This window comes from Mirounga leonina, unplaced genomic scaffold (assembly GCF_011800145.1).
Source record: "Mirounga leonina isolate KUSES-001 unplaced genomic scaffold, KU_Mleo_1.0 Mir_127, whole genome shotgun sequence".
NCBI classification, from domain to species: domain Eukaryota; kingdom Metazoa; phylum Chordata; class Mammalia; order Carnivora; family Phocidae; genus Mirounga; species Mirounga leonina.
Genome location: NW_023270316.1, coordinates 76,615,498 through 76,640,327, shown reverse-complemented (window position 1 = coordinate 76,640,327; position 24,830 = coordinate 76,615,498). Strand labels below are relative to the sequence as shown.

Sequence of the window (24,830 nt, the reverse complement as noted above, 5' to 3'; positions counted from 1 at the left end):
TGGTAAGCCCCAGAAAACTCTTCGCCCTGGTCTGCCTAGTTTTGAAGACCTCAGGTATAAAGATGAACATTTTCTGTTAGGGCTCAAGCGTAAATTAGCCCCAGACATGCAGCCCCCTCCTGAGGCAAGGTAAATACCAATTCAGCCTCTACCTATGGAAGAACCGTAATATTTAATGTATCTACATCCAAATACATATATATATGTGTGTGTGTGTGCATACATATATGTATGTATGTGTGTGTATATATATACATACCATATATATCAGCTAATCTTATTCCCCAAAAAGGGAAAATAAAACTCTTAACTAAATCAGCACCTAATAAACCCAGTATATATCAAATACTTTATACTCAATCATAAAAAAAGAATGTGCTAAAATTCCAATATAAAATATAATAAAAAATTCTATCCTAAATATTGCCAATAAATACATCTATATGCATATATCAAAACGTTATATAGGAAGATACTAAGTTTGATTTTCAGGAAATACCAGTTACAATAATTTGATATGTACATTTGCTTTATTAAAAGTATGGCACTTAATATAATAGCAGAAATAATTACATAGCTTCACATTCAGAAGCAATACAATAGTCGAGGCACAAACATTCCTTATTACCATAAAAGTAAAAAAGTTTTCATATGTTCCATAAGCCCTTAATTGCATAAAATTTATATTCAGCATCATTTACAGCCAGCACACTTATATAAACTAATTATCATTACCTTTCATTTACATTCTGCAAAAGAAATATGCTGAAGTACAGTATAGTAGGACACTCAAACAGGATGAAAATCAAATGTCAGTTCTGAATCATTCATGGGGAAAATGCAAGCTGACAATTCCTCTTTTATAAGCTACTGGATATTGTCACAATGATTTTACACTTTTTTTTTTTTAATGTTTTCAAAGTAAAATCCAAAAAACTCCACTAAGTGCCATGTTGAAAGAAGAGATTTTTTTTTAACTGCAGCACCTTTTAGACAACGAAAGATTGCATCCTGTTCAATCACACTATACAAATTATGATATTTGTGGAAAATATGTACAAACAGAAAGCAAATGTTCTAACCGTTGATAAATGTTGTTTTGGTAAGCAGTTCTTGGACGCAATATTAACATCTGGTGATAAGAACTGCCACCATTTTGAGTTTTCCATGTTACCTTCATGAAATAGAAAGCCTGTAAACATAAAGTGTAAAAAACCATTTAAAATAAAGATGTAAAGTGCACTCAGTGCACCCTAAGAAGTACTATCTGCATACTCTTAATCAAGTAATATTCAGGATTAAAATACTGTACCATTTTATAAATGTACTGAGTATTTAAGATGTAAAATTGCAACAAATTCATAATCAGATCCAGCTGATAATAATGCATCCAAAAGAGGATCCAATTAAAGAAGTGATCAACGCCAAAGACTTAATTCCCCTTGTTTAAACCAATGATATGTCCAGTGTTTCATTAGCTCCTTCAAAAACACCATGTTAAAAACAGAAAAGTAACTCCATCCTGATCACAGACATACACAAGCTCTTATCTAACAAACCGCTAAGCTTTGGTTACATAAAGTGCAGTTCAATAATGTGCCATCCTAGCCATTCAAATACATCTAGCAATTCTGCAGCTCACCATCTTCAAAATAGTTCTCTTTCAGAGTCAGGCAGGGTCCTCCATTGATTTTCACATTAACAACAGCCCCGAAGTTCTTCCCAGCGATCTGCAATGTGCTTTATACAATTCTTAAAGAACTGGCAACAAAGCCTAAGGAAGTAGAGCACTTCACATTTGAGTTATGACACAGTCAAGCTCTAGCTCTGTTTTTTTTTTTTTTTTAAATACCTTCACACTTTTTGTTGTATAAAATTTTCAAGTTTTATGATGATACAGGCAGTACATTCCATCACCCTCATAGCAACCTCAGAAGTGAACCTGTCATTTGGGATCTGTGGGAAAGGAAGCAAATCAGGGTATCTTGTTTTTAAACTGTCCACACCATAAGCCTCCAATGTGTGGACATCATTTGTCAGTCCTTCAAGCTGCTGACTGTACTCCTCTATTTTCTGTGCAAGTGCGGTGGGCTTGACATCCTTATCGGACTTCCCTCTCATGGCATAGTCAGCGGCGATCAGAGCTAATTTGGTAGAGAGGTGACACTTAAAACACACCCACTCGTTGGCATTTTTATGAAGGTCATTCCTGGCAGCTGAAAAATTGGCTCTGGCTTGTCTTAACCATCTCCGTGCCTCAACTGGATTACCAACTGACTTGAAAGTGGGGGGAACGAAGAACCTCTGAGAGTAAGTCTGGCCAGCTGAAGGTGCGCTTTTTTCTTTATTTTGTTGTTGCCTTTCAGATTTATGGCTTGTTGCTTCTTGATTCCACGAAGTATAAAATCTCTGAAATGAGTACTTGTCTGACTGAAACCGGGATGCCGAGGTTGAAAATGTCCGCCTTGAGGCTCTGTCTGCATTTTGATCTAGAAAAGCCTGTTTCTCTAGTCTGTTGATTTCGTTCTGCAAATGTTTAAACACTTCATTAGCAATGTCGTGATTCTCTGGGTTTTTGTCGGGGTGCCATTTCAAATACAACCGCCTAATAATCTTTTTTCTTTCAGATTCTGGAAGCTTCCAAGCTTGCTCCACTACTGATGTCACTTCTTTTAAGATTTCTGGTAAAGAATTCACCTTGAGCTTTTTGGGGGAATGATGTTTTGAAGAAGAGGTCTTGTGGCTCTCTCTACCGGAGAAAAGAGGAGGGATGCTTCGTAGACCAGGGGCTACGAACTCGGTGGGGCTGGTGGGTGTAGAAGGGGCACTGTCTCTGCTCTGAGAGCTTTCCTCGGGCCTTGAAAACTTATACAGATCGAGAGAGCTAACTATTTTATATTCACTATAGCCAATATCAATCTGATATATCTTGCCCAGAAAACTAGAATTATCAGCATCTTCTCTTTCAACTTCTTGTACAATAATCGCGTATGTGTATGTTGGCTGGTATGATCCATAGATATCACCACCTTCGGCATCGACAAGGTACCCAACATACTCTCCTGGGTAAAAAACATTCATTGGATCCATAAGCAGAGTATAATGGATTTCAGCAGGTATTGGGGTGCCGGGCATTGGAAGTTCAAGTTTTGATGGTTCTGAAGAGTCATATTTTACTCCTAAACTGTCAAGCTTCTCACTGATCCTGTAAATATCATTGCATCCTAGCATTGCAATTAAATATGAGGTGTCAGAAATCAAATTGTCCGTTGCCGACTTCAGCGTCATTGCCAATGCTAACAAGAAGTTAATGTCCTTACTGTCTGAGTGCTGTATGTATAGCAGAATGACTGCATTACCAAATCTCTTCAGAAAAGCAAAAGTTTCACTTCTACTGTGGGGAATAGGATTAAAACCTTTAACTCTTAATGTTGTTTGAAGCTTTTCAAAACAGGACACTTTCAATCCTTCTCTTAGGGCCTTGCAAAGTCTTATGGCTTTTTCTTCATTGGCCAGGAAAGCATTATCATTTTCATGTTTCATAATTCTAATCAGTCCCGTGATGAACTGTTCAGAAGACAAGAGTAACTGCAATCTACCCTGAAGAGAACACAACGCTCCAAACTGACAAACTTTGGGAGTCTCTTCATCTAACTGCTCTTCAAGTATACTGCTCAGTAAACGGGGTCTAAGTTTTTGAGGAAAGAGCATTATCAATTTAGTATGAAAGCCATGGTCCTTCCCTAAGTAGCACTGGCTAAGGTCAACCAACATCTGCACACCAATATTCCCCTGGATTCTACTTTTGTAATGTGGTGCATCATCAAACACTAAGATACTGGACTTCACCAGTCTGCCATCCTGGCTTGGAAGGTAAAGTGCGAGGTCTCGTACATTCTCCAGATCACCTCTCACCTTGACTGAATCATTCTGCAGACTCTTGAACAAGCCAGAAACTACTCTCTTAACTGTGCGCATTTCATTAGGATCTAGCTGTTTTCCTTCAGAATTTTTGAATATGCGGCTCAACACTTCAACATATTGCTTCGTTGAAATAATATCTTCAGTCCCTAGATGTTTAAACAACTGGTGAAATGTGCCCAGTTCTAAAGGTAGCTTGTACAAGTAAGGTTTAAAATCAGATTCATATTCTAGATTTATCACTACCTCCTCGGGCTTCAGGAGTTTCCAACCATCTTCTACCATCACAAAAGCAACCCCCCGCAGTTGAAACCGAAACTCCCTTTTTTCTGCACTGAGAAATTCATATATGCTCCTTAAGACCTTCGCTCTAGTTTTTACCATCTCTTCATCCAAAGTAGTTATGTTGCATATGTTTCTGCAGTTATTAATGACCTTATCAAGAGGAGGATCCAGGTTCACATTAAGCATGCTTAAAACTTGTTCGAGCTGTTCTTGTGGACCAAGTTCACTACCTTCTTGTTCTCTGATACTCAAGGGTGTGGCTTTCTCTGGAAGAATAGGGCAGGACGTCCAAAGGAGCTGGAGCACATCACACTGCTTAAATTTGGGGTTTACCTGTGCTCCATTGAACTTTATGAGAGGAAGTGTTCCATTGACCTCTTGGTACTGAGGATGAAACCTAATGAATTCGGCAGGGGCCCGCTCAGGACACAAGAATGGTATTAAAGAAAGTTCTTTCAGGAAATTTCCAGATAATAAATCCATTCGTTCTTGGAATATATGATGGAGCAGGATATCAACTGTATTTTGCAATGTTTCCTTAGACCAGTTTTCCGTATTAGCTCTCACACTGATTTCCTTAGCAAACTGCAGCAACTGCTGCTGGGAAAGTATGTATTTCAGTCCGATGTTTCGTAAGAATTCCACCCACGAGGTCATAAACGTGGCTTGATTTTTGGGCTTTATAAGTTGTTCCAATTTTTTAAAGAAGTCCTTAGGAATAAACAATTTTTCGGGAAGCATAACTTCAAAAACTCTCACTGTTCTATCATAGAAATGTTTTGCTTGCTTTAGTCGACTGTTAGCATCATGGATTATCAATAAACTTTCCAGTTTTTCAAAAAGTTGTTCCTTGATTTCTGACAGTTCCTCAATACTTGATAATCTATTCTTAAGATAGATCAAGTGCTCTAATTTTGCATCATATGAGAGATTCTCAATTTTTGGTAAAAGGTGTTTCAAGTATACCTCAAGATCATCTACAGGCACACAGCCAAGCACCTCATATAGTTCTTTTAGGTGTATTTTTTCTTCAAGAAATGCAGACGACGATGATTGTGTCCATTTTTCCACTTCAGCTGAAGGGATACTTTTTGTGAGTACATAGCATGTTCCAAATTTTGCAATGCTCATATACCGACCACTGATGGATTTGTAGCATGGAAGAGACTTCAAAATTTTTATGTCATCTTGGGACATCAAGTGACTCAAATTGCAGTTGAAATACATCAAAAGGGCTTCAAAGTCATTTTCTACTAATTTTTCAGTTCTAAATGTTGAAGTCTGAACCATGTAATGTACAGCCCTTAAAATGCTTGTGGGGCTCTCTATGTTTGCTGTGTGACATGACAACAGAGGAACAAATGCACTGTCTTTGGAGCAGATTTTGTTCAAGGCAAGTTGAATACAGCCAGCTTTCATGAGAGCATGAAAAACTTTATCACTTTGGGCATTTGGAAAAACTGCAATGTGCATGAGACTCAAAGGAAGCAGAACGTCACCTTCAGGAACTACAAGCTGGTTGGCTGAAACGGTGAACTTCATTCCAGGAAGCAAGGCCCAGTCTTTTAGGGTATCAACAACAATGTCAAATGTTGGTTGTGTTTCTTCTTGATCTTCTTTCACATTTACAGACTCGCTGATGAAATGCCATGCATTCTTAAGCCAAGACTCACTTGCAAAATTGTCCTTCCACTTTGTACAATTTTTGGTCTTATACTCACGAGGCAGCACAGAGGATAACAAATCTGCAAAGCTGGAAATGTCAAACACTTTTGCCACCTTACAGTTCAATAAAATACTACTGTATTTCAAATATAACGTATTCATGAACAAGTCTTTGCGGGATGGAATCAACTCATGATATGTTGTCAGAAACTTGGGTCGTTTCGCATCAAAAGTTTGCAGAACACTGTCTAGTGTAATGAGAAGGGGCAGTCCCTCCACTTCAATCTCATTTTCTTCTGCATCCTTAAAACAATAGTCCACTAAAAGTTTTAAACTATGAAAAAGCTTTAGGTTAGTCTGCTGGAGGCGACAAGGCAGCTTCCCAATGTGGCAGTTGGTGTCAGGAGAAGAAAAGGTCATTAAAAAAGCCCTAACATCAGCAGGAGTAACGTAACTGACAGGAATATCTGCGTCTATAAGACAGTGGTATAGATTGGCAGTTTCATCACAGTTATAAACCAAGTTGAAACCAATTTCTAAAAGTAGGTGTTTCAGCCTGTAGACATTCTCCGCTACGGTCTTGCGGGTTGTGATGTTATAATCTGCATTTTTAAGGTGTTGTAATTCATCCTGCAGTAAGTTGTCAAAAAATGGTCTGATTTTATTTGAAGTAGACATATTAATCCAGGTAATTATAACTGCAGAGTGTAAATCTGAGCCGTCAATATTTGGAGCCCGTACAACAGGGAGAAGACGTTTCATGTCTTCATGAATGCAACTGTAAAGAGCTTTCACTAGACAATATAAATCTGGTTGTAGGTCAAGCCTGTTAACTGGGAAAAATGATAAAAACTTCTTTAAAGTATCCTTTACAACATGAATAGGTGTGCTCTGTAAAACTGATAATGTTGGGTCAGAACCAGGGAAATAGCGCTTTTTCAGCTGGATTAGTAATTCAACGTATGCAGGCGCTATTAATGCTGTCATTAAACTGTTATTCCAGTCACTGCGAACACCAACTCCATTATCGTCCCGCCACAGATTTCTCCTGGCTGAATCTAGAGCAAAATGGCCGTTCACATGAAATGGTAATCCTGTCTCCAAAGAGAGGGGCAAGAAACAGAAGGCCCTGTGGGGCTTTTTATAGTTGTGAGTAATGCAGGCAGCCACTCCGCCACGTGGGAACAGAGTGATATCTTGGTTCTTGTGAGCCGATATAACACTCTTTGACACTTTTTCCATACTTGAAAAACCTGACCTATTACAAATGAGCCATGTAGTAAGATTTCCTTCGGAGTCTTCAGTATCCATAGTATAGGTTATCTGTTGAACTGGTATGTCTTTGAGCTGTCTCTTTTTAGTAACACTATCGATGACAGATGCATGAAATTGCTTCCTTTTCAATCTGTCCCCATCAGTGATTTTGCCCTTTACAGAATACAGCACATTCAGAGCTCCAGTACCTTTATCTATTTCACAAATAGAAATCTTTTCCATGTGGTTAAGAAACATTAAAAGTTCTGCCCCATCTGACCGCAGTTTGTCCAAAAGATTCTGGACCATTCTATCTGATGATGGAACTGAAGAAATTTCTGAAACCTTTGCCATTTCTGCATTACGAAGAGGAAATCTAAACATTGTGCAATTATCCAATTTAAAGTGAGTTCCCAGATAAAGATCCAGCACATCTGAGAACTGTGTCCGAAAATCTGCATCCAAATCTCTGAACATGCGTCCGGGACTAACAGATGTGGCTCCTGGTGCATATCTGGCATGAGGATCAAAAATACACAGGATGTCATTGCCAGAAATAAAAGAAGGACAGTCTGTAATATGATACACAGAATTGAATCCTATCCCATACTGTCCAGTTTTACAAGGATTTCCTTCTTTGGTGCCTTTTCCAAGATTCTGAATTCCTCTGACATCATCTTCTGTAAATGGTTGGTTGTTGTACACACAGAGTGCTGGCCCTTGCAGTGGGGCCCACTTATCATCAAATATTCTATCAACTGGATGCTGTCTAGGATCAAACACAAAACAGATTTCTGTGGCCTTTGCATCATCAGCATTTTGAAGAAGTTCCTTCAACATTTCCTTTTCTGAAGGATAGGCATTAAGGATACTCTTAATTCTGCTGGTCAATTTTTCTTTCTGCCCAAATTCCGTGCCAAGCGTGGTAAAACAGATGTTGGATGCATACCGCTCTAAGGCTTTATGTCGCTTTGGGACTGCTCCTAGCTTTACGGCTACTTCCCTGGGTATATCAGCATGACAGTATTTTACAGTGGTGTCCTTTACTTTTATCCAGGGACAATCGTTGTAGCATAAAGATTTAGCAGGGAGAAGCTTAAGATTAGTATCTGGCAGTAATATCTTGCCATAATTTTTCTCACAAAATTCTTGTTTCTTTTCTCTGATGAGACTCCATATTCCTTCACTAATTATTCGCCGGCAAAGCTGAAAATTCTCTTCTGTTATTTGCTTTGTTCCTTTCTCTTGATCAATAGATTCCAAAACAAGGGCAAAATCTTCAACAGTAAATGACTGCCTCACACCCATGCTTTCAAAAAGTTCACGGAAATTATTTTTGTACTTATTAGGCAGCTGATAAAGGTATGGTGCAGCTTCAAAATTCAAATGAAAAGAAACTTTCTCCGAGTCAACATATGCATTCTCAACTAGGATGAAGCTGAAGGGTTTTAACTTTTCAACAATTGATAATTTAATGATTTCATTTTGCATCATTGCATCATGAAGGTATTTGTAGCAGGCATTGGTGATATTCTCCTGGTATAATGTAATTCCATCATCAACTGATTTTGCAACTTCTTTCAATTGGTTCACAACCAGATCAACTGTTGGCTTCCTTAGTAGCCCCAAAAACTCCTTAACAGCCAATGACACTGAACCACAACCTCTGAAGGAATGTGAGTTTTCATTTAGAATTGGTTGCAAGAGACAAACTATATCTTGATGCTCAGCTGTATAAAGGTCAGTTGCTGCAAACATAGTTTCAGGCTTAAAACTGTTCCCTTTCCAGTCCAAAGAAAATCCTGCTGGCTTTGTTAGAAATGGAAGGAAGGGGATTGTTTGATATTTTGTGGCAAAATCCTTTGCTCTAGGATCCCTTATTTTTAGTTTTTCATCGATGAGACTTAACAGGATACTACTTCTTAGACAAGCAGCAGCATGATCACTTTTATTAATTTCGGCCACGGATTGTGCCCGTTCCAGCATGTCATCCCATAAAATGTCATCTTTTGCCATGCCTAACTGAACCAGCTTAATCAAAATAATAGGATTAAGATAATCCTGAGTAGAACCATAAGGAAACCGTCCATCTTTAGTATCAAATAACTTTGCAACTCGTCCTTCAGGGTGGATTAACCTTGATGGTAAAACCAAAGGATGCCCCTCTAAAGAGCAAGGAATACAGGGAGTAACGCGAAGAATTCCTGAGAATTCATCAATTTTTTCATTTAGAACAAAATTCATTAAAGGATCTCTGAGTTCTGCTTCAATTTCTTGAATATTTGGGAAAAACACTTCTGAAAAAAACTGTTTCTCTGAAAATGTATTTTCAAGCAGTATCTGTTTGCAGCCAGCTTCTTCAAATCCTGATTTTACTGAAGAAGGAAGTTCAACAGCACAAAGGTTTTTTGACCCAGTCTTCTTGAGGTATTTCAAAAATATCTTGAAGGCTGCGGGACCAACATCTTTTCTTTTAAGTATAGAGTCATCTAGAAATCTCACATTCTTCATGGAAACCCACGTGGATCCATCAGAGAAGACTCTGGTCAATTCTTTCCCTTTTCCATGAGCTATATCTTCATAAAATCCTTGGCAAATTACAGAAAAATCATCATGAACTAATTCAGGATCAGGCCACACTGAGTAGTAAGTATAATCCATTAGTTCCCCATTAGTGGCCAAGTCACGCAGGACACTGAGCGCCTCCAAGTAAGCTTTCACAATAACGTGCCTCATGAAGGTGGTATTCCATCGTCCTTTTGTGTCCGTCTTCCAGATTTCTTTTCTATTTGAAGTAACAGCAAAACACCCATTGATGTGAACTGGCAATCCTGTTTTGATTCGTAAGGGTAAATAGCAAAATACTTCTCCAACATGTGGTTTCACAGCCCACTTCCGATCCTGGATTTCAGACAGCAGAACTCCCACTGCCCCACAAGGAACCAGCCCTAGTCTTCGTCCACTTTCATTCAGGGAAAACTTGAGAGCCTCTCCTGTATCCATGCAGGTGCATATAAGCCACGTGGTATACTCTACTGTTTTTTGTGGCAGCTCATCTGATGGCTTTTTCAATTGGCCAGACTTAGCCATTTCAAAGAGAGCAGTTAGGTCATCATCCGGACCTCTGAAAAGTGGTGACTGTAAATCAGCAATCCTTCTGAACACGTGGTGAAATTCTTCAACTGTGATCTGAAGAATGCAAGATGACTTTGGCGCATCAGCAGGAAGCTTTTTATTACTGCTGGTGCAAGTCTTCATGAGCCTAGCAGCTTCTTTTAAAACACTTAAGACAGGTGCGCTCAATGCTTTGGAAGAGCAGGGTTTTTTTTTAATTATTACCGTGTCTTGTGCCAAGTTGGGATTGGTTTCCTCAATTTTCAAGTACTTCAAGTACATTGAGTTCACACTCTGAGTGAAAATGATAAGCCGGTGTCCACAGAGACTAAATTCATCCACAAGAGAATAAATATCTGCTGTATTGTAGCAGGTACTACTAACTTCACTCACTTTCGCTTCCTGTTGAGTTCTAAAGGACAGTCGGAAAAGAGTTCCACTGTAGCTGTAAGGTGCTTCTACAGTCAAAGGTAACTGACAGCCAAAAACATCTATAAATGGTTTGAACTGATTAGGAAATTTCCTCAGTCTTTTCTGTTGTTTACTCCAATTAATTTTGATCCCGGGATTAGATTTGTCTTTAATGTGTTTACTGATGTGGTTTATGTTTGGATCGAACATTATCATGAATTCTCGACTCATGATGATGGGAATGTCGGTGATATGGTACACGGAATTAAATCCAAGACCAAATTTTCCAACTTTGTCAACCTCTTCCCTCTTTAAAGATTCTCCTAGCCTAGTGATGTTCACAAAATCTGAATCTGAGAACTGAGAATTATTGAATGACCACAGAGCGGGTCCGTGGCAAGCCGCCATGCCTGGGTCCAGCAGATTCTCTCGAATGTCCATATTTCTTCGCATATCAATCATGAAACTGCATTCTGTTGCATTTGCATCGTCAGCATTTTGAAGTAGTTCTTTAAAAATGTCTGACACTGAAGGGTATTCTTCCAGAATATTTTTAATTCTTACAGTAAGTGGCTCCCTCTGCCCTGACTGCTCAAATCCCATGTTTTCAGGATTAATCAGTCTTGTGCTAAGGCAAGGTACTTTCAGCCATTCTGCAGTTTTCATAGGTATGTCCTCATGCACCAGAATGATTGGTTCCACCGAATCTTCCAGTAAGTCATTGAGGTCATCAACTTTGATGTCACAATAACAGCATTCATGAATTGGCTTCATGATAAGTTTAGAAGGATTTTTGCTATGATGTATGGGAACCGGTGTATTGGGGCTTGCTGGAATCTGATTGCTGTAAAGCCATCTGATGATATTCAACATAAGATGAAGATTTTGTTTGCTTTCTTGATCACTGAGATCTTGGTCACTTTTGAGATACACCTTCTGAATGACCATGGAAATATGATCTGATGTCAACTCCTCTATCGAACCACAGACCTTAAAGAGTTGGTGGAATTTTGCCATGGTTTTAGGCACACTATGCAAATAAGGCTGAAGGTCAAGATCATGGAATGGTTTTATCACAGCTTGGGCAAGGGGACAAAATTTTTTGCCAGTCCAAACCCATGGAAATTTTAAGGCTCTGAAAGCATCCTTCCCTTCATTTAAATGATCATGCATGAATCCATAAATTTCAAGCAAAATGTGTTGAAACTGATAGTAGTCTTCATCACTAAAGGTTTTCGAAGTATACCAATCAACAACAATTTTAAAGTGTTTTAAGACAGCACTGATGCTAGGTTTGGTGAAGATCCCTAAAGCTCTCTCCAGGTTAATATGGACACTCTCAACAAGGGGAAGTGACGAGCCAACCAGAATCGCATGGGCTCCATCACACATATCTGGCGGGGCACAAAGGTTATAGACGTCTCCCTTCCAGACTAAAGAGCCTGGATAGTTTGGTGGCCTTTCCTTGCAAGCTGGAACCCATTTTATTTTCTTCAGGGTCATCTTTCCTTCAGACGACTGTAACAGTGTATGATTCTTGTTTAAAACCAGTAAGAGTGTTTTGGCTTTCTTTAGAAGAACATCCTGATTTGGACAAGAACTGACCTGTAAAGCTTCAATTTTTTTTGCTACTTGCACAACATCATTCTCTTGGAGACTGGCTTCGTTTTTTAGACCAATCTGTCTTAAAGAGTGAAGAATATCTGGTGAGGTAAAAACTGAAGGTGGGAAGCAAGTTTCCTCTTCACTGTAAAAGAGATCCTTTAGTACTTCTATATCAGGATCAAAGAGTTCACTGGCTGACACCATCCGTTCCTGTGAAATCTGAATGAATTTTAATGGCATTAACCAGTCAAGCACATTCGGATTCTCATTTTTCAGAGAGGACAGATTCTCAAGGGTCCATAACATAAGGTGTGTTACCTCATCGTGTGAATAAAATGCATTTTCAATATCTTTTAAAATGAGCTTTAGGCAATTAGTGGTCTTTAACTTCTCTATTTTCAACATGTTTGCCAAGCGAATAGTAGCTTCGTCGCTGCTGTCTATTACTGAAACAGAGAGTCGGAGATCTGGAGGAAGTTTGGCAGTATGGTGCAAAACCTTACAGCCTTTTAGTTTTGTGTAAGAGGAAATTCCCTGATCAGATAAATGGTTAATTCGCTTGAATATCGGCAATTCCTGAATTATTCTTTTCTCTTTTTCACTGCTATCAGTTAGACCAGCTAAAAACTTCCTTAGGGCCTCTTTGTGTGGGGGAAGTAGCGAAGCTATCTGATTACACAATTTTGGCAACGGCAACTTCTCCATTATCTGCAGAACAGCACTCGGTAATGGTGAGTGAATGTATTTTTTAATAAGTGGATGCTGTATGGAGGCATCTAATTTTTTAAGGACAATCCCTCCAAGTTTTTGTACAATGTCTGCTAAAAATTCAGGAAGCTGTGCTTCAGATTCATCATCTAAAATGACTAATGATGGAATCCTGAGTCTAACAAGTTCCACACACGTCTGACCTTCGCCTAGTGTAGTTCTGGGGAGAAGTGGCATCTCATCAAATAAAGTCAAATCCTCTGAAAAATGTATATAGAGATTCTTCCAAACCATTTTAAGCCATGAAACAGATGGGTGATTTTTGTCTTCATCAAATGGGTACCACTGAACAATCAACTCTCTGCCAGGCCAGAATGTATTCATTACTTCTTTGATAAGACGTGCAAATCGTTCTGGATTTAGAAGCTGCAGCTGAGTACATGGTCTCCCTGTAAATCATACACAGAAATGTTATAAATACATGTAACACTCTACTGTAATTTACTGAGCTTTCTATTCTTGCAGATTACATAGTACAACAAAGCCATTTTTAGAAGATTTAAGTACACTGTAAAAATGCAAACATTCAGCATACCTGGGCTAAAATAATTTTTATGTAACGACAGAGAATCTACAGATACACTTATATTTACAATGACTTAAGGGAGAAATAATTCTCTTTGGAAAGTGCTTATTTTAAATAAATATTTAAAATGCATTTGGGTGTATTTTTAAAATTATCCTATGATGTTTTACAAATGGAATCAACATGGAAAGTGATTTTTAGTGGTTATCTGTCCACAAATAAAAACATCAAAGAAAATGTAGCTAAAGCTTAACTAAGTACCATTCCATTTAAGGGTAAGCAATTTGTAAGCAAACCCAATATGAATTTCCTTCCTTCGTGTTTCCAGGATGGGAACATGGCTGCACAGGATGAAGAGAGGGGCATGAGACTGAAGTCCCTGTCTCAGATGACCAACACTCTCTGAAGCTGAGGCAGCGAGGGGACTTACAGACTTTCCTTCCACTCACTAAAACTAGATGTGTAAGGTAGGTGTCACCTGAATTCTCTCTGGAAAAAGGATGGGGATGAAGTTCTGGTCCCAAGACTGCTCCATTTACATGCCCAAGTAGGGACGATATTCACAGCTTTTCCAAAGAAGCTTTTACCTAGCTACTTATTACTTATTATACTCTTCGGAGCCCTGGGATTTTGCAGAAATGCCCCAGGGACAAGGGATGGGAGCAGGTGGGCACTGCTGCGAAAGTGGGGCTTGTCCCCCACCAAGCAACTCTACTTCTAGATGTTTTATAAGTGAGGAGACTAGTAAGATTTTGCCTAGGGAAAAAGATTTTTAACCACTGGTCCAGAAAATAACATTATTTCTAAGCGCATTTTATGTTTCAGAGTATTTAAAATACCAATAGGGAAAGATTTTTCAAGAACACTATATACCTATAGGTATGTGTTAGCTCATGGGGAGAAATAAAAAGCATCTCAAATTTGATCTTATGGAAAACTAACAATTTTCTTCCTATGTACATACAATTTCTAGACTCTTAAAAGGCTAATTTAAAAAAATTATAAAAGAGGGCCTCAAGCCTTTGAAACTTTGGTACATAACTAATTTTTAACCAAGAAAGGACACCCTTATCTCACAGTCTTACACGTTGGGAAGATGACTTTACCTTCTACCAAGAAAATTTTCTTTCATGCTACAATAAGACATTTTAAAATTACTGCCACAGAAATTTAAGCAAGGGCACAATTTTGCAACTTCTGGAAGATGTCAATACCCAAATTCTGAATATCTTCAGTTTCTACATGTGTGATTTAGGGTAAATCAAGTAGTATTTAAGAAATCATAAAATCTTGTCAGTAGTCTGACTACTATAGTCTCTTTACCTATGAGTCCCATTAAAATATAATTTTTTATAATTAAGTTTTAACAACAGTGTTCTAAAAAAAAAGCTGACTGAATTGAATTAGTAGAATATCCAAATCATAAGTAAGGCAAGGATATAATACCAAAGATACAAAAAAGAGTTAGAAATTAAAATTCAGAACACTATGAAAACAAAACATTAAATGTGCACCACACTGTGCTCTATGTTAATAATTGCCACATGACATGCATTTTGTAGATAATGCTGTCTAGTATCCTCATGTGAAACTAGCAATTTATAAAACTATACCCACCTTCAGGAAAAATATCTAATACTAATGTATAACTAAAAAACCGAGAAAACATCCACAATACATATAACATGCAACTAACACACCAGTCATGCTTAACTGAAAAAACATAAGGGAAAGTAAAGGAGAGAGAAAATGAAGTTAAGACACAGTTCTAGGTACCCAGAGGGATTCAATCTGAAGTCCTGATTTCTATTTAGTTTGTATTTAAGCCTTTAGCTTTTCACCCTAAAGTAGAAATGTTAACACAGAAAAGTCTTCACATCATAGGTTAGAAAGCCATTGAAATGACAAAGCACCTCCAACAGTATCGGCAAAATAATTTTTATAGCATTTTAATAAATGACTGTGTTTTTGTTGCCCTAGCCTCGAAAATCATCAGCACTGTCAAAAGAGGTCAACTTGACAGTACTGAAAGTGTTCCTGGAGACAGAAATGTTTTATCTAAAGTATGATTAGACATGATTATTTCAGAAATAACTCTTCTAAGAGTAGTTTTTGCTTTACTATCAATCTGTTCAAAATAAAAAACATCAACACACTGAATCACTCTTTAAAGACTGCACTATGTTTTTTGTTTATATTTATTCGCATGTTTATGTTCAGTCCTACCCCTGAGAGAGATTTTTGACCCAGATGAAAACAGGATATTATAGACTACTTCAACGTTTACTTAGCCAAGAAATCTCAGCTCCGAACGCTTTTGTCAACTGGGAGCTCACCACACTTGACCAGACTCCTTCGGAGTCGCAGCCGGCTGACCCTGGGCATCGAAGGCCATCAGCACAGCAACAGCTCTTTACACTTTTCTTCTACAGAAAGGGGCAGTGGCAGCTTTGATGGATGATGAGTTCTAACTACACTCCACTGTGTAGAGCTAGCCAAATCTCTTTGTAAATACACATGTGACAGAGTGGAAGTCCATTCAGTGGTAAGCTACAGATGAGTCAAATCTTCCAAGAAACAGAAAGATGGGAAGAGAAAGGAACTAAGGAAGGAAAGGAAAGTGCGTGTCTACCCGCCAAGCACTCCATCTGGCACTGGGCAGGTCTAGCGGCAGCACCACGAGCGCTATGGGGGTCCAGTGGAAACGTCCACTCTAACGTGGAGCCTGCCAATGTGATTCAAAAATCCACTGGTGGCCAAAGTTCTTCTCAAGAAGTCCACATTGGCATTCTGCCTTCCTAGTGTCCCTAGTGTTCATCTAGAAAAGGAGATGCCACGAGACAACAGGAGAGGTCACTGCCTTTACCCAGAGTGTCCCCAGGGCATATGATAAGTATGCAGCCTACTCCTACCACCATTTTGTTTTCCTCTTTGATTATACATCTTAAAAATATAGGATATATTAAGGTTTAAAAATATATAGTAAAAATAGCTGTGGATGACAAGCCACTTACAAGCTAGAAACCAAATTTAATATTAATAGGAATCATCAATATAACAATGACTTGGGTTCTCAATTAATTTGAGTATGGGTACAGCTTACTTCAAAGAACTGACCAACTCCAAAAATAGTATTTACCATAAAAACAATTCCTGTAAAGCAAATCTTGCATCCTCTTGTTTTCCAAGTGAAACATGAACTGAGGGGAAATAATACCAGCTGAGTCAAAATATTTTTATTTTTTAAAAAAAGTCAATAAAACGACACTGTAGGCACAGTAAGAACAATGAGCCGATTGTTCCGAGTGAAAGCTGTGTTAGCCACTTTACTTTCCTCTGTGTGCCAAGCAGAGGGTCGCTCTGCCATTCCCAGCTCACCATGGTAAGCCAGATGCCACTGGGGCTACCAGAAAGCCTCCTCCCTTCATGGTCACGGATCCCAGAACAGGGTCCCCTCTACACTTTCTAATCTCAGCATTTGTGTGTATCATATAAGAGAGGTGCATTCATTCACACTTTTCCACTAAAAACCACAGCTTAAAATACAAATTTCAGCAGAATTCTTTGAGACCAAATGTTCTATGAAATGTTTTCAAATCATTTAAATATGGTTTTATTGTGGTATGTACAACCACCACCTATATGCCTATATTGGTATAGTTTCCTCTCTCCTTTAATAGTTATCAGCACCAGAAAAAAAAAAAAAAAAAGTTAACATTAATCTCTAGCTACTTCAGTAAATGAAAAAACAAGATTGAAAGAATCAAATGAACAAAAACATCAGGCTACAAATAAACACAACATTTAGTCAGTTACCATACCTGAATATCCCCAGAGAAGTTGTTGTGCTAGAATATAATTAAATCCGATCTTAGAAAAAGCCAGAATTGTCAGAATTTCACATGATGGCTACAATAATTATTCTACATCTTAAGATAGCACTGTCTATGGAATCTTACACATCATTATGTAAAAAGAAAAGCCATAAACAAAACTCCAAATATAGCAGAATATACACTTAAGATTTAAAAATGTATTTCAATGCAAACTAAATCTAAACTACATACTGGGTGGGAAATCTTAGTTCAGAAAGAAAGCAAAGAAGAAAGGAATATGAATTTTGTATGTATAAATTACATTTCAACAGCATAAAGTCATTTGGTAAGTTCCCAATGCGCTTTTTGTACAGATGATTATCACATGATATTCAGATATTCCAGATAAGAAGAAAGGGAAGGGCGCCTGGGTGGCTCAGTCAGTTAAGCATCTGACTCTTGATTTCAGCTCAGGTCATGATCTCAGGGTCATGAGATTGAGCCCCGCATCGGGCCCCGTGCTCGGTGTGGAGCCTGCTTGAGATTCTCTCTCTCCCCTCCTTCCACCCTTCCCCCTGCCTCTTAAAAAAAAAAAAAAAAAAAAAAAAGAATTAAGAAAGGGAAGACATCTAATTTACAGAGTAAATCACTCAATAAATTGGAGTATATCTACAAAGTAAGTACACAATTTTTGGAGTATCTCCATAAAGTAAGTATAATTCGGACTCTGATAAAGAAAGGGAGGTTTTCTCATATATTTCCACTGCTTGCTTATGGTAACCACCAATAATTTCAAACATCAAAGAATCCTCCATGGCCATCTAACCCCTCCTCTGCCTGAAGCAAGCCATTTCTTTGCTCAAGTACACCTCCACAGCTCTGTGCGATGTTTGTATATTTGGGTACCTTAGGCTACACTTAGCAGCTAACACAGAGCCCACGCTCTTACCAAAGGAATTTTTTTTTTTTTTAAGATTTTATTTATTCATTTGACAGAGACAGATACGGCGAGAGAAGGAACACAAGCAGGGGGAGTGGGAGAGGGAGAAGCAGGCTTCCCGCTGAGCAGGGAGCCTGACACGGGGCTTGATCCCAGGACCCTGGGATCATGACTTAAGCCTAAGGCAGATGCTTAATGACTGAGCCACCCAGGCGCCCCTTTACCAAAGGAATTTAAGCTCTTCTAATCTGAACATCCTTCCAATTACTTTAGAGGCATTCTGTCAGTCAATATTGACTGAGGACTAGAGACAGAGAAATAAACAAGAGACATGACCTCAGACCATGTCTTATAGTCTAATGGGAAAGGTGGGTGTTAGACAAATTATTACAAATGATGAAACAGGTACACGGGTGGGGCACAAGTGCTACGGGGAGCTCCGTGTGCCATGAGGACACATGGGCCATGAAGGGGCACGAGAGCGAGATGGGGGGCAAAGGAAACCATGTACACCACACCTAAGGGAGGAAAAGAACAGGCCATCTCCCAAATATGAGAAGGATTAAGGGAGACAATAAAAGAGATTATTAATAATAATCACAATAATAGCAAATACTGATATATCCTTTCCATGTACTGGATTCCAGGCATCTTCCTAACACCCAGAAATGGAGCCACATAATGAAGGGCCTCATAAGAAATGTTAAGAATTTTGGCCTTTGTTCCAAGGAAAAAGGGGAAGCCTTTGAAAGATCTTCAGATAAGAAGTGGGAAAAAATTTAGAAAGATAATCATAGCAGTACTGTTGCTGTGTTAACTAGAGAGGCAAGGATGGATGTGGGAAGACTTTCAAAATTATTCCCGTATTCCAGGTGGACATAATGGCCACCTAAAGGAAGGTGAGGGTGCGGTTGGGAGACTTCCTAAGACAGGGCCCTTCTGTCCAACAGGTAGCTGTGAAAGGAGTAACCCAGAACATCCTCATGGCACAAATCTTGCACCCAAATCTTTGGAATATTGCCCATCTATATACCCAACGTTGGCACCTGAAATTGCTACTTCTTCTGAAGATTTCTACATACACCCATGAGATTGTCTCTGCAATGGATACCGTAAATCATCACAAAGCAGTGTCAATGTGGACAGGTGAATGTGCCGTCCCTCCAGCCGTGATGTTTGCGGTCTTTCCCCAGAAGGTCGCAGACAGAACATGCCAGCTCTCCTGTGAGGTCTCCCCAACCTGCCCCCCCTCCTCATACTGACTCCATTCTCAGTATTTGACACAGGATGCATCCCACTAAATGGCAGTATTATTTACATCGCTGTCCCCACTGGACCGTGAGCTCCTTCACTTTTATCCTTCACATTATCTCCACCTAGCACAATGCCTGGTATATAGGGGACATTCAGAAAAATGTTTACTGGGAGTCTTTGGTGATGAAACAGAGCAAGGCGTGAGGCCATATGTAATAAGTAAATATTAAAAATATTTCAAATATAAATAGGATCTTGGTGCTAACCTATCAGACACTCTACCGTTGTCTGATTTAACTGTTTTTTCTAATTATTTCCTCCAAAACCCATGTACCCTCTCTTCTAACTATTCCCCAAATTCTGATAGTCTTACATTTACTCAAGTAACTTAACCATCAAATAACTCAAAGGAAGAGGACAATATACACTCGATTATCTCACAATTATGGACAGCAAGTAAGAGGACAGAAGATACTCATCTGAAAAGTTAACAGTAAACCACAGGCCCAATCCCAGGGATTTATTTGCCTTTCCATCTTTGTGCCCCTGTCCCCCGCAAAACCATCCCCAGCCCAGCATGTGGAAGCATGAACATGTCCAACCAGACTTGCCAAGCAGGCACTGGAAATACAAGAACAAAATAAGAGATGGCCCCTGCTCTCAAGGATTTTACAGTCTAGCAGAGTAAAATTATGACCATGATAAGGCAGAGAGGACTGAATGCACTATGTACTGAGCTCCCTGAGCAGAGCAGAGGCATCCACCTCAGAGGTGCAGGGCAGGGGTGGGTGTGGGGCAGCCCATGTGAAAGGCAGCCTCTTGGGAGGACACGTGTGGGCTGAAGCGTAAAGGATGACTACAAGTCAGAGGGGCAAAGTGGAGGATGGAGAGAGTATTCTAAGCAAAAGGAACACCACGTATAAAAATGCAGACATGACAAAACTTTCATTCAGGTTAAAAACAATTACCACACACCCACCTTGAAGCAGTTCCCGTGCTACATGGTGGTGACAAGTGTCTCTGCTCTCATGAGGTGGATGGAGTGGTACGTTTATCAATCTACAAGTGCTTGGGATGGCGAGAACAGGAGGGGGACACTGAATGAACCAAAGCCAACGACATGGTGAGTTCACAATCACAGAAAGCCCTGTCGCCCACAGGAATAACACCAGGGCCAACCTGAAAGAATCAGTGTCCGCTGAGAATGCCGAGCAGGGTGAAGAGTGAGCAATGGAGCGAGCGAATCTGTGAGGAGGGACCCACGCGACGACGGAGGCAGCACGGGAAGAGAGAGCCTAACCCAGAGAGCCGGGAAGCAGGGAAAACAGATTTAAGGAGAGGACGAGGACTCAAGTCGCAAGAATGTTGATTTCGAGACACTTACAGTACTCCAAGTGCAAAATGATATTAGCGGCCATTTCGTCAGTGTCCTTATGCACCCGGTATCGTGTTGAACCATACATATTACGTATGCATCATGGGATCAACAAAGTAACGACCACTGTGAGTAACACAACATCGCTTTTCGATAACCTGCCCTGCTGCAATACTGCAAAACTGGATAAAACTCAATTAGAAAGTTGTGACTGCCTGTCATCCTTGACTCAACCCTTACTCTCGTTTCTTTAACCTTGTAATAAAGCAATCTTGCACTGGATATCATTGAATCTTGAGGGCCTCAGACAGACTCTCACAGAAGGATGTTACTGATTGGGAAACACAGGCTCAGAGAGGCGGGCTAATTTGTCCAGAGTCACACAATGGAGGAGTCGGGTGTGAGCCCAGATCTGCATGACTGCAAAGTCCCAGGCATGCAACCACTACACCACACTGCCCCTCTTAACACTGGGTGGCAATGGAAGATGGGGCGGTCCTTCCACAGGCATGGCGGCAGGTGCCTGGGCTGGGTGGGGATACTCAAAGAAAGTGAAAGCGAAATGGAAGAGGTGAGCGAGAGCTCCTACGCTAGCCCACATTCGGGGATAAACTCAGGAATAGGAATTCACAAATAATTCTGGGAAGCAGGCAAAGAAGCATAAGGACACCAAAAAAGAATGGTGCCATAAAAGCCAAGGCATTCAGAAAGGGCATGAGCAACAGAATCTAAACTTCAGAGAGATCAGATAAAGGCAACAACAAAAGTCCACTGGATTTAAGTCATTAATTGATGACCTCAGCCAGGCAATTTTATTGGAAGTCTAGCAGAAGCAAAGGTTCATTTGCAGTGATAATAGATGAGGAGGAGGAGGTACAGACCATAAGCATATCCTACTCTTTCTAGAAGCTGGACCAGGACAGAATGCAAGAAAGGGAATCGAAGTCAAGTTTGTTCTGTTTTCCCCAAAAAAGGGAAAGTTTGAAACAATGTTTAAAGCTAACAGTGAAGGGGCAGTGGAGGCAAACAGTGAAAATACAAGCAGTTACTTAATATTTAGCTCAGGATTCTAAATGGGATACAAGTAAAACTATCAAATAATAAGACAGATTTTACCCGAGCAATGAAATTAGAGAAGTACCCACTGTAAAGAAAAAAAGCTCATGTTTCAATTCTAGGCAGCAGTACTTTCAAAACTGGGCAATCGGTTGTTACTGATAATCAGTAAACAGAAGCCCACAGCGCTCTATGTCAGCAAAACAGCCACATAATCATTATTTAGAGCAAAAAAAGATAAAATAATAAATAAAAAATCAAATGTTGTTTATGTGTGATGTTCCCTACCATATGAAGGGAGCTCCATAAATAGCACATGGGCTCTGTTCTCCCACACTCACTAATGCCCTCCGTCTGCCCCACGCCACCAGAACGTGGAATAGCATATCTGATCGGTCACTTCAGAAAAGAACCTGCATGATGCCAAGAAGCCGTCAGGGGTGGCTCCTCCACACTGTGCTGGGCAACAGCAGAAGCAAGCCGCCTGCCATCAGCCATGATCTCCCAACACCAGAATTATCAGGACGTCAGGGAGTGATGTGTGACGTTTATCTGCTGGACTCCTCTCTGGGCATCTCTTCACCGACTCAGCTCTCAGAAAAGCAAAGCAAGGGCATCACTTACTGCGTCCTCATCAGCCTCCACATCATAATGCTCCCAAAACATTAAAACTGTTCAAGGCAACAAACAAATATCAAAAAGTAATTTTTGCCTGGAACTAAGATGCCCAGGAGGCAGTTACCCATCACCATATGGCCAAATAAAATACTGAAAAGGCCAGAGGTCAGGATTACTAAATAATCATGAGAATGGTAGCCTAAACTTAAACTGATATAAAGAAAAGTGACCTTGAAGACAATTTCTGGGAGAACCGAGCTACACATTATGGGTGACAAACAAAAACAGTCAACTCGATCCATCTCGCGTTAGTCCAGAGAAAATTAACCAAGAACCAGAGACAAAACAGTGCTTATGGTATAATCCCAAAATAACAAATCAGAATCCACAGATGAGAAAATGAAAAGACACACAAAGTGGGAAGACTCAACTTTATAAAAATGTCAAATCACCTAAGTAAATGTATAAGTTTAACTAAAATATAACAAATATAACAAATATAATCTAAAAATATAACAAAAGGTACCCCCATCCACCTGAGGCTAGACAAACAAGTTGTGGTCATACCCTGAGAAGAAGGTATCTGAAAAGTTCTGAGTAAAAGCAGTATTATTCTGTTGGACTTGTACCCCCTGCACCTGATTTGGTTCTGAATAACTTGAATATCTGGGCTGATTTCCAAATCCATATCCACCTGAGAAACTACTGGCCATTAACAAAAACATTCTCTTCAAAAGAAAGCAATACATCACACAATGAGAAAGAAGGATCTACAATAGACAACCTGGATGGGTAAGAGTAAGTCAAAGAAACACACAGCACACACTGCATGATTCCCCTTCCAGAAAGCACAATAACCAGCTGAGCTCATCTGTGCTACTAAATGCCAGGATCACGGTGTGAGTGGATAGGACTGGAGAAGGCCTGAGATGGTGTCTGGGTGTGGAAAATCTTCTGGGTTTTGACCTAGGTGTGTTCTGTTTGTAAAATTTCATTGAGCCTACATTTATATGTGTACTTTTCTGTATGTGCATTATATTACAATGTGAAGTTTATAATACAGATTTTGAAAAATAAGGATTTCTAAAATTTGGGAGCACAGAACAGCAGAGTTATAGGAATCCGAGTTTAGACTCCCAAAAAGGCTACTTTGAAGACCATTCCCAACTAGGTGAATCATCTAAATAGTGGAAAGATCAATGTCCACTTCCTGGCTCACAGTTACAGATCCGTACGGTAACAGCACTGCAGACTCTTCTTCCTTTTGTCCCACCTGGGCTCATCCTTGGTTCGCCTCCCCCATTCCAACTCTTTTCACTTTTATTTAAAAGAATAAAGATGTATAATGAATAGCAACTTTTCCTTTAGTCATTATCCTTCAAAAGAAAACAGCATATGCTATAAAAGACACACCACAAAAAATACACCTTTATAACCTTAACCGATGGGAAAAATCCAGAATTTTCCAGGCCCGTACCTAACTTAGAGTTCAGACAATGGTTTTATAAGGGAAAGGATGCTCGCAAAAGTTGAAAGATACTATTAAGTCCCATGCTGGTCCCCCCCCCCCCAGACCACTCTGTCTTTTCCTAAAAAGAATTCTCAATAAAGGACACCCATCCTTTGCCATGACCTCAAGAGTCCCCTTTCCTGACACTGCCCTCAGTCTGCAATCCCTGGAGCGGAGCCAGCACAGCCACACGGACCTCTGGAGGACTGGGTGGTGTGGGTGACACAACAAGGCTGGCAGGTGCAAGCCCTGAGCTCCAGGCACACAGGAGCTTCTGACTCGTCCTTCCTCTGTGCGATCCAACCAACAACAGCTGTGCTCACTACTAAAAGGGGTACAAGATATGAGACTGGGGTTCACGTGAGAAAGGAAATGGGAAAGCATTAAAAAGCTGTGCAAGGGACACTTGGGTGGCTCAGTCGGTTAAGCCTCTGCTTTCGGTCAGGTGTTGATCCCAGGGTCCTGGGATCGAGTCCCACATCGGACTCCTTGCTCAGCGGGGAGCCTGCTTTTCCCTCTGCCTGCCATTCCCCCTGCTTGTGCTCTCTAGCTCTCTCTCTCTGACAAATAAATAAAATCTTTAAAAAAAAAAAAAAATCTGTGTAAGAAATTACCCTAAATGTACACCACCCTACTGTGACAGGAGAGGTTTTGAAATAAAGTATCACCTTTGGATTCTTTTAGATGTCCAAATCTAGCACTGAAATGCCTTA

General features: G+C 39.8%; 1 protein-coding gene across 2 annotated transcripts in view; it reads right to left on the bottom strand.

Annotated features, from left to right (window-relative positions):
* Nucleotides 1–511: 511 nt before the first annotated feature.
* SACS (sacsin molecular chaperone) overlaps nucleotides 512–24,830 on the bottom strand; it is an 84,917-nt gene continuing 60,598 nt past the window's right edge. For both annotated transcript variants that reach the window (XM_035003691.1, XM_035003692.1), the window contains 2 exons: nucleotides 17,371–17,397; nucleotides 512–13,412 (listed from right to left, as the gene is read on the bottom strand). In XM_035003691.1, the coding sequence (XP_034859582.1) occupies nucleotides 1,855–13,412; nucleotides 17,371–17,397 (11,585 nt within the window). In that variant the 3' untranslated portion in view covers nucleotides 512–1,854. The remainder of the gene's footprint in view (nucleotides 13,413–17,370; nucleotides 17,398–24,830) is intronic.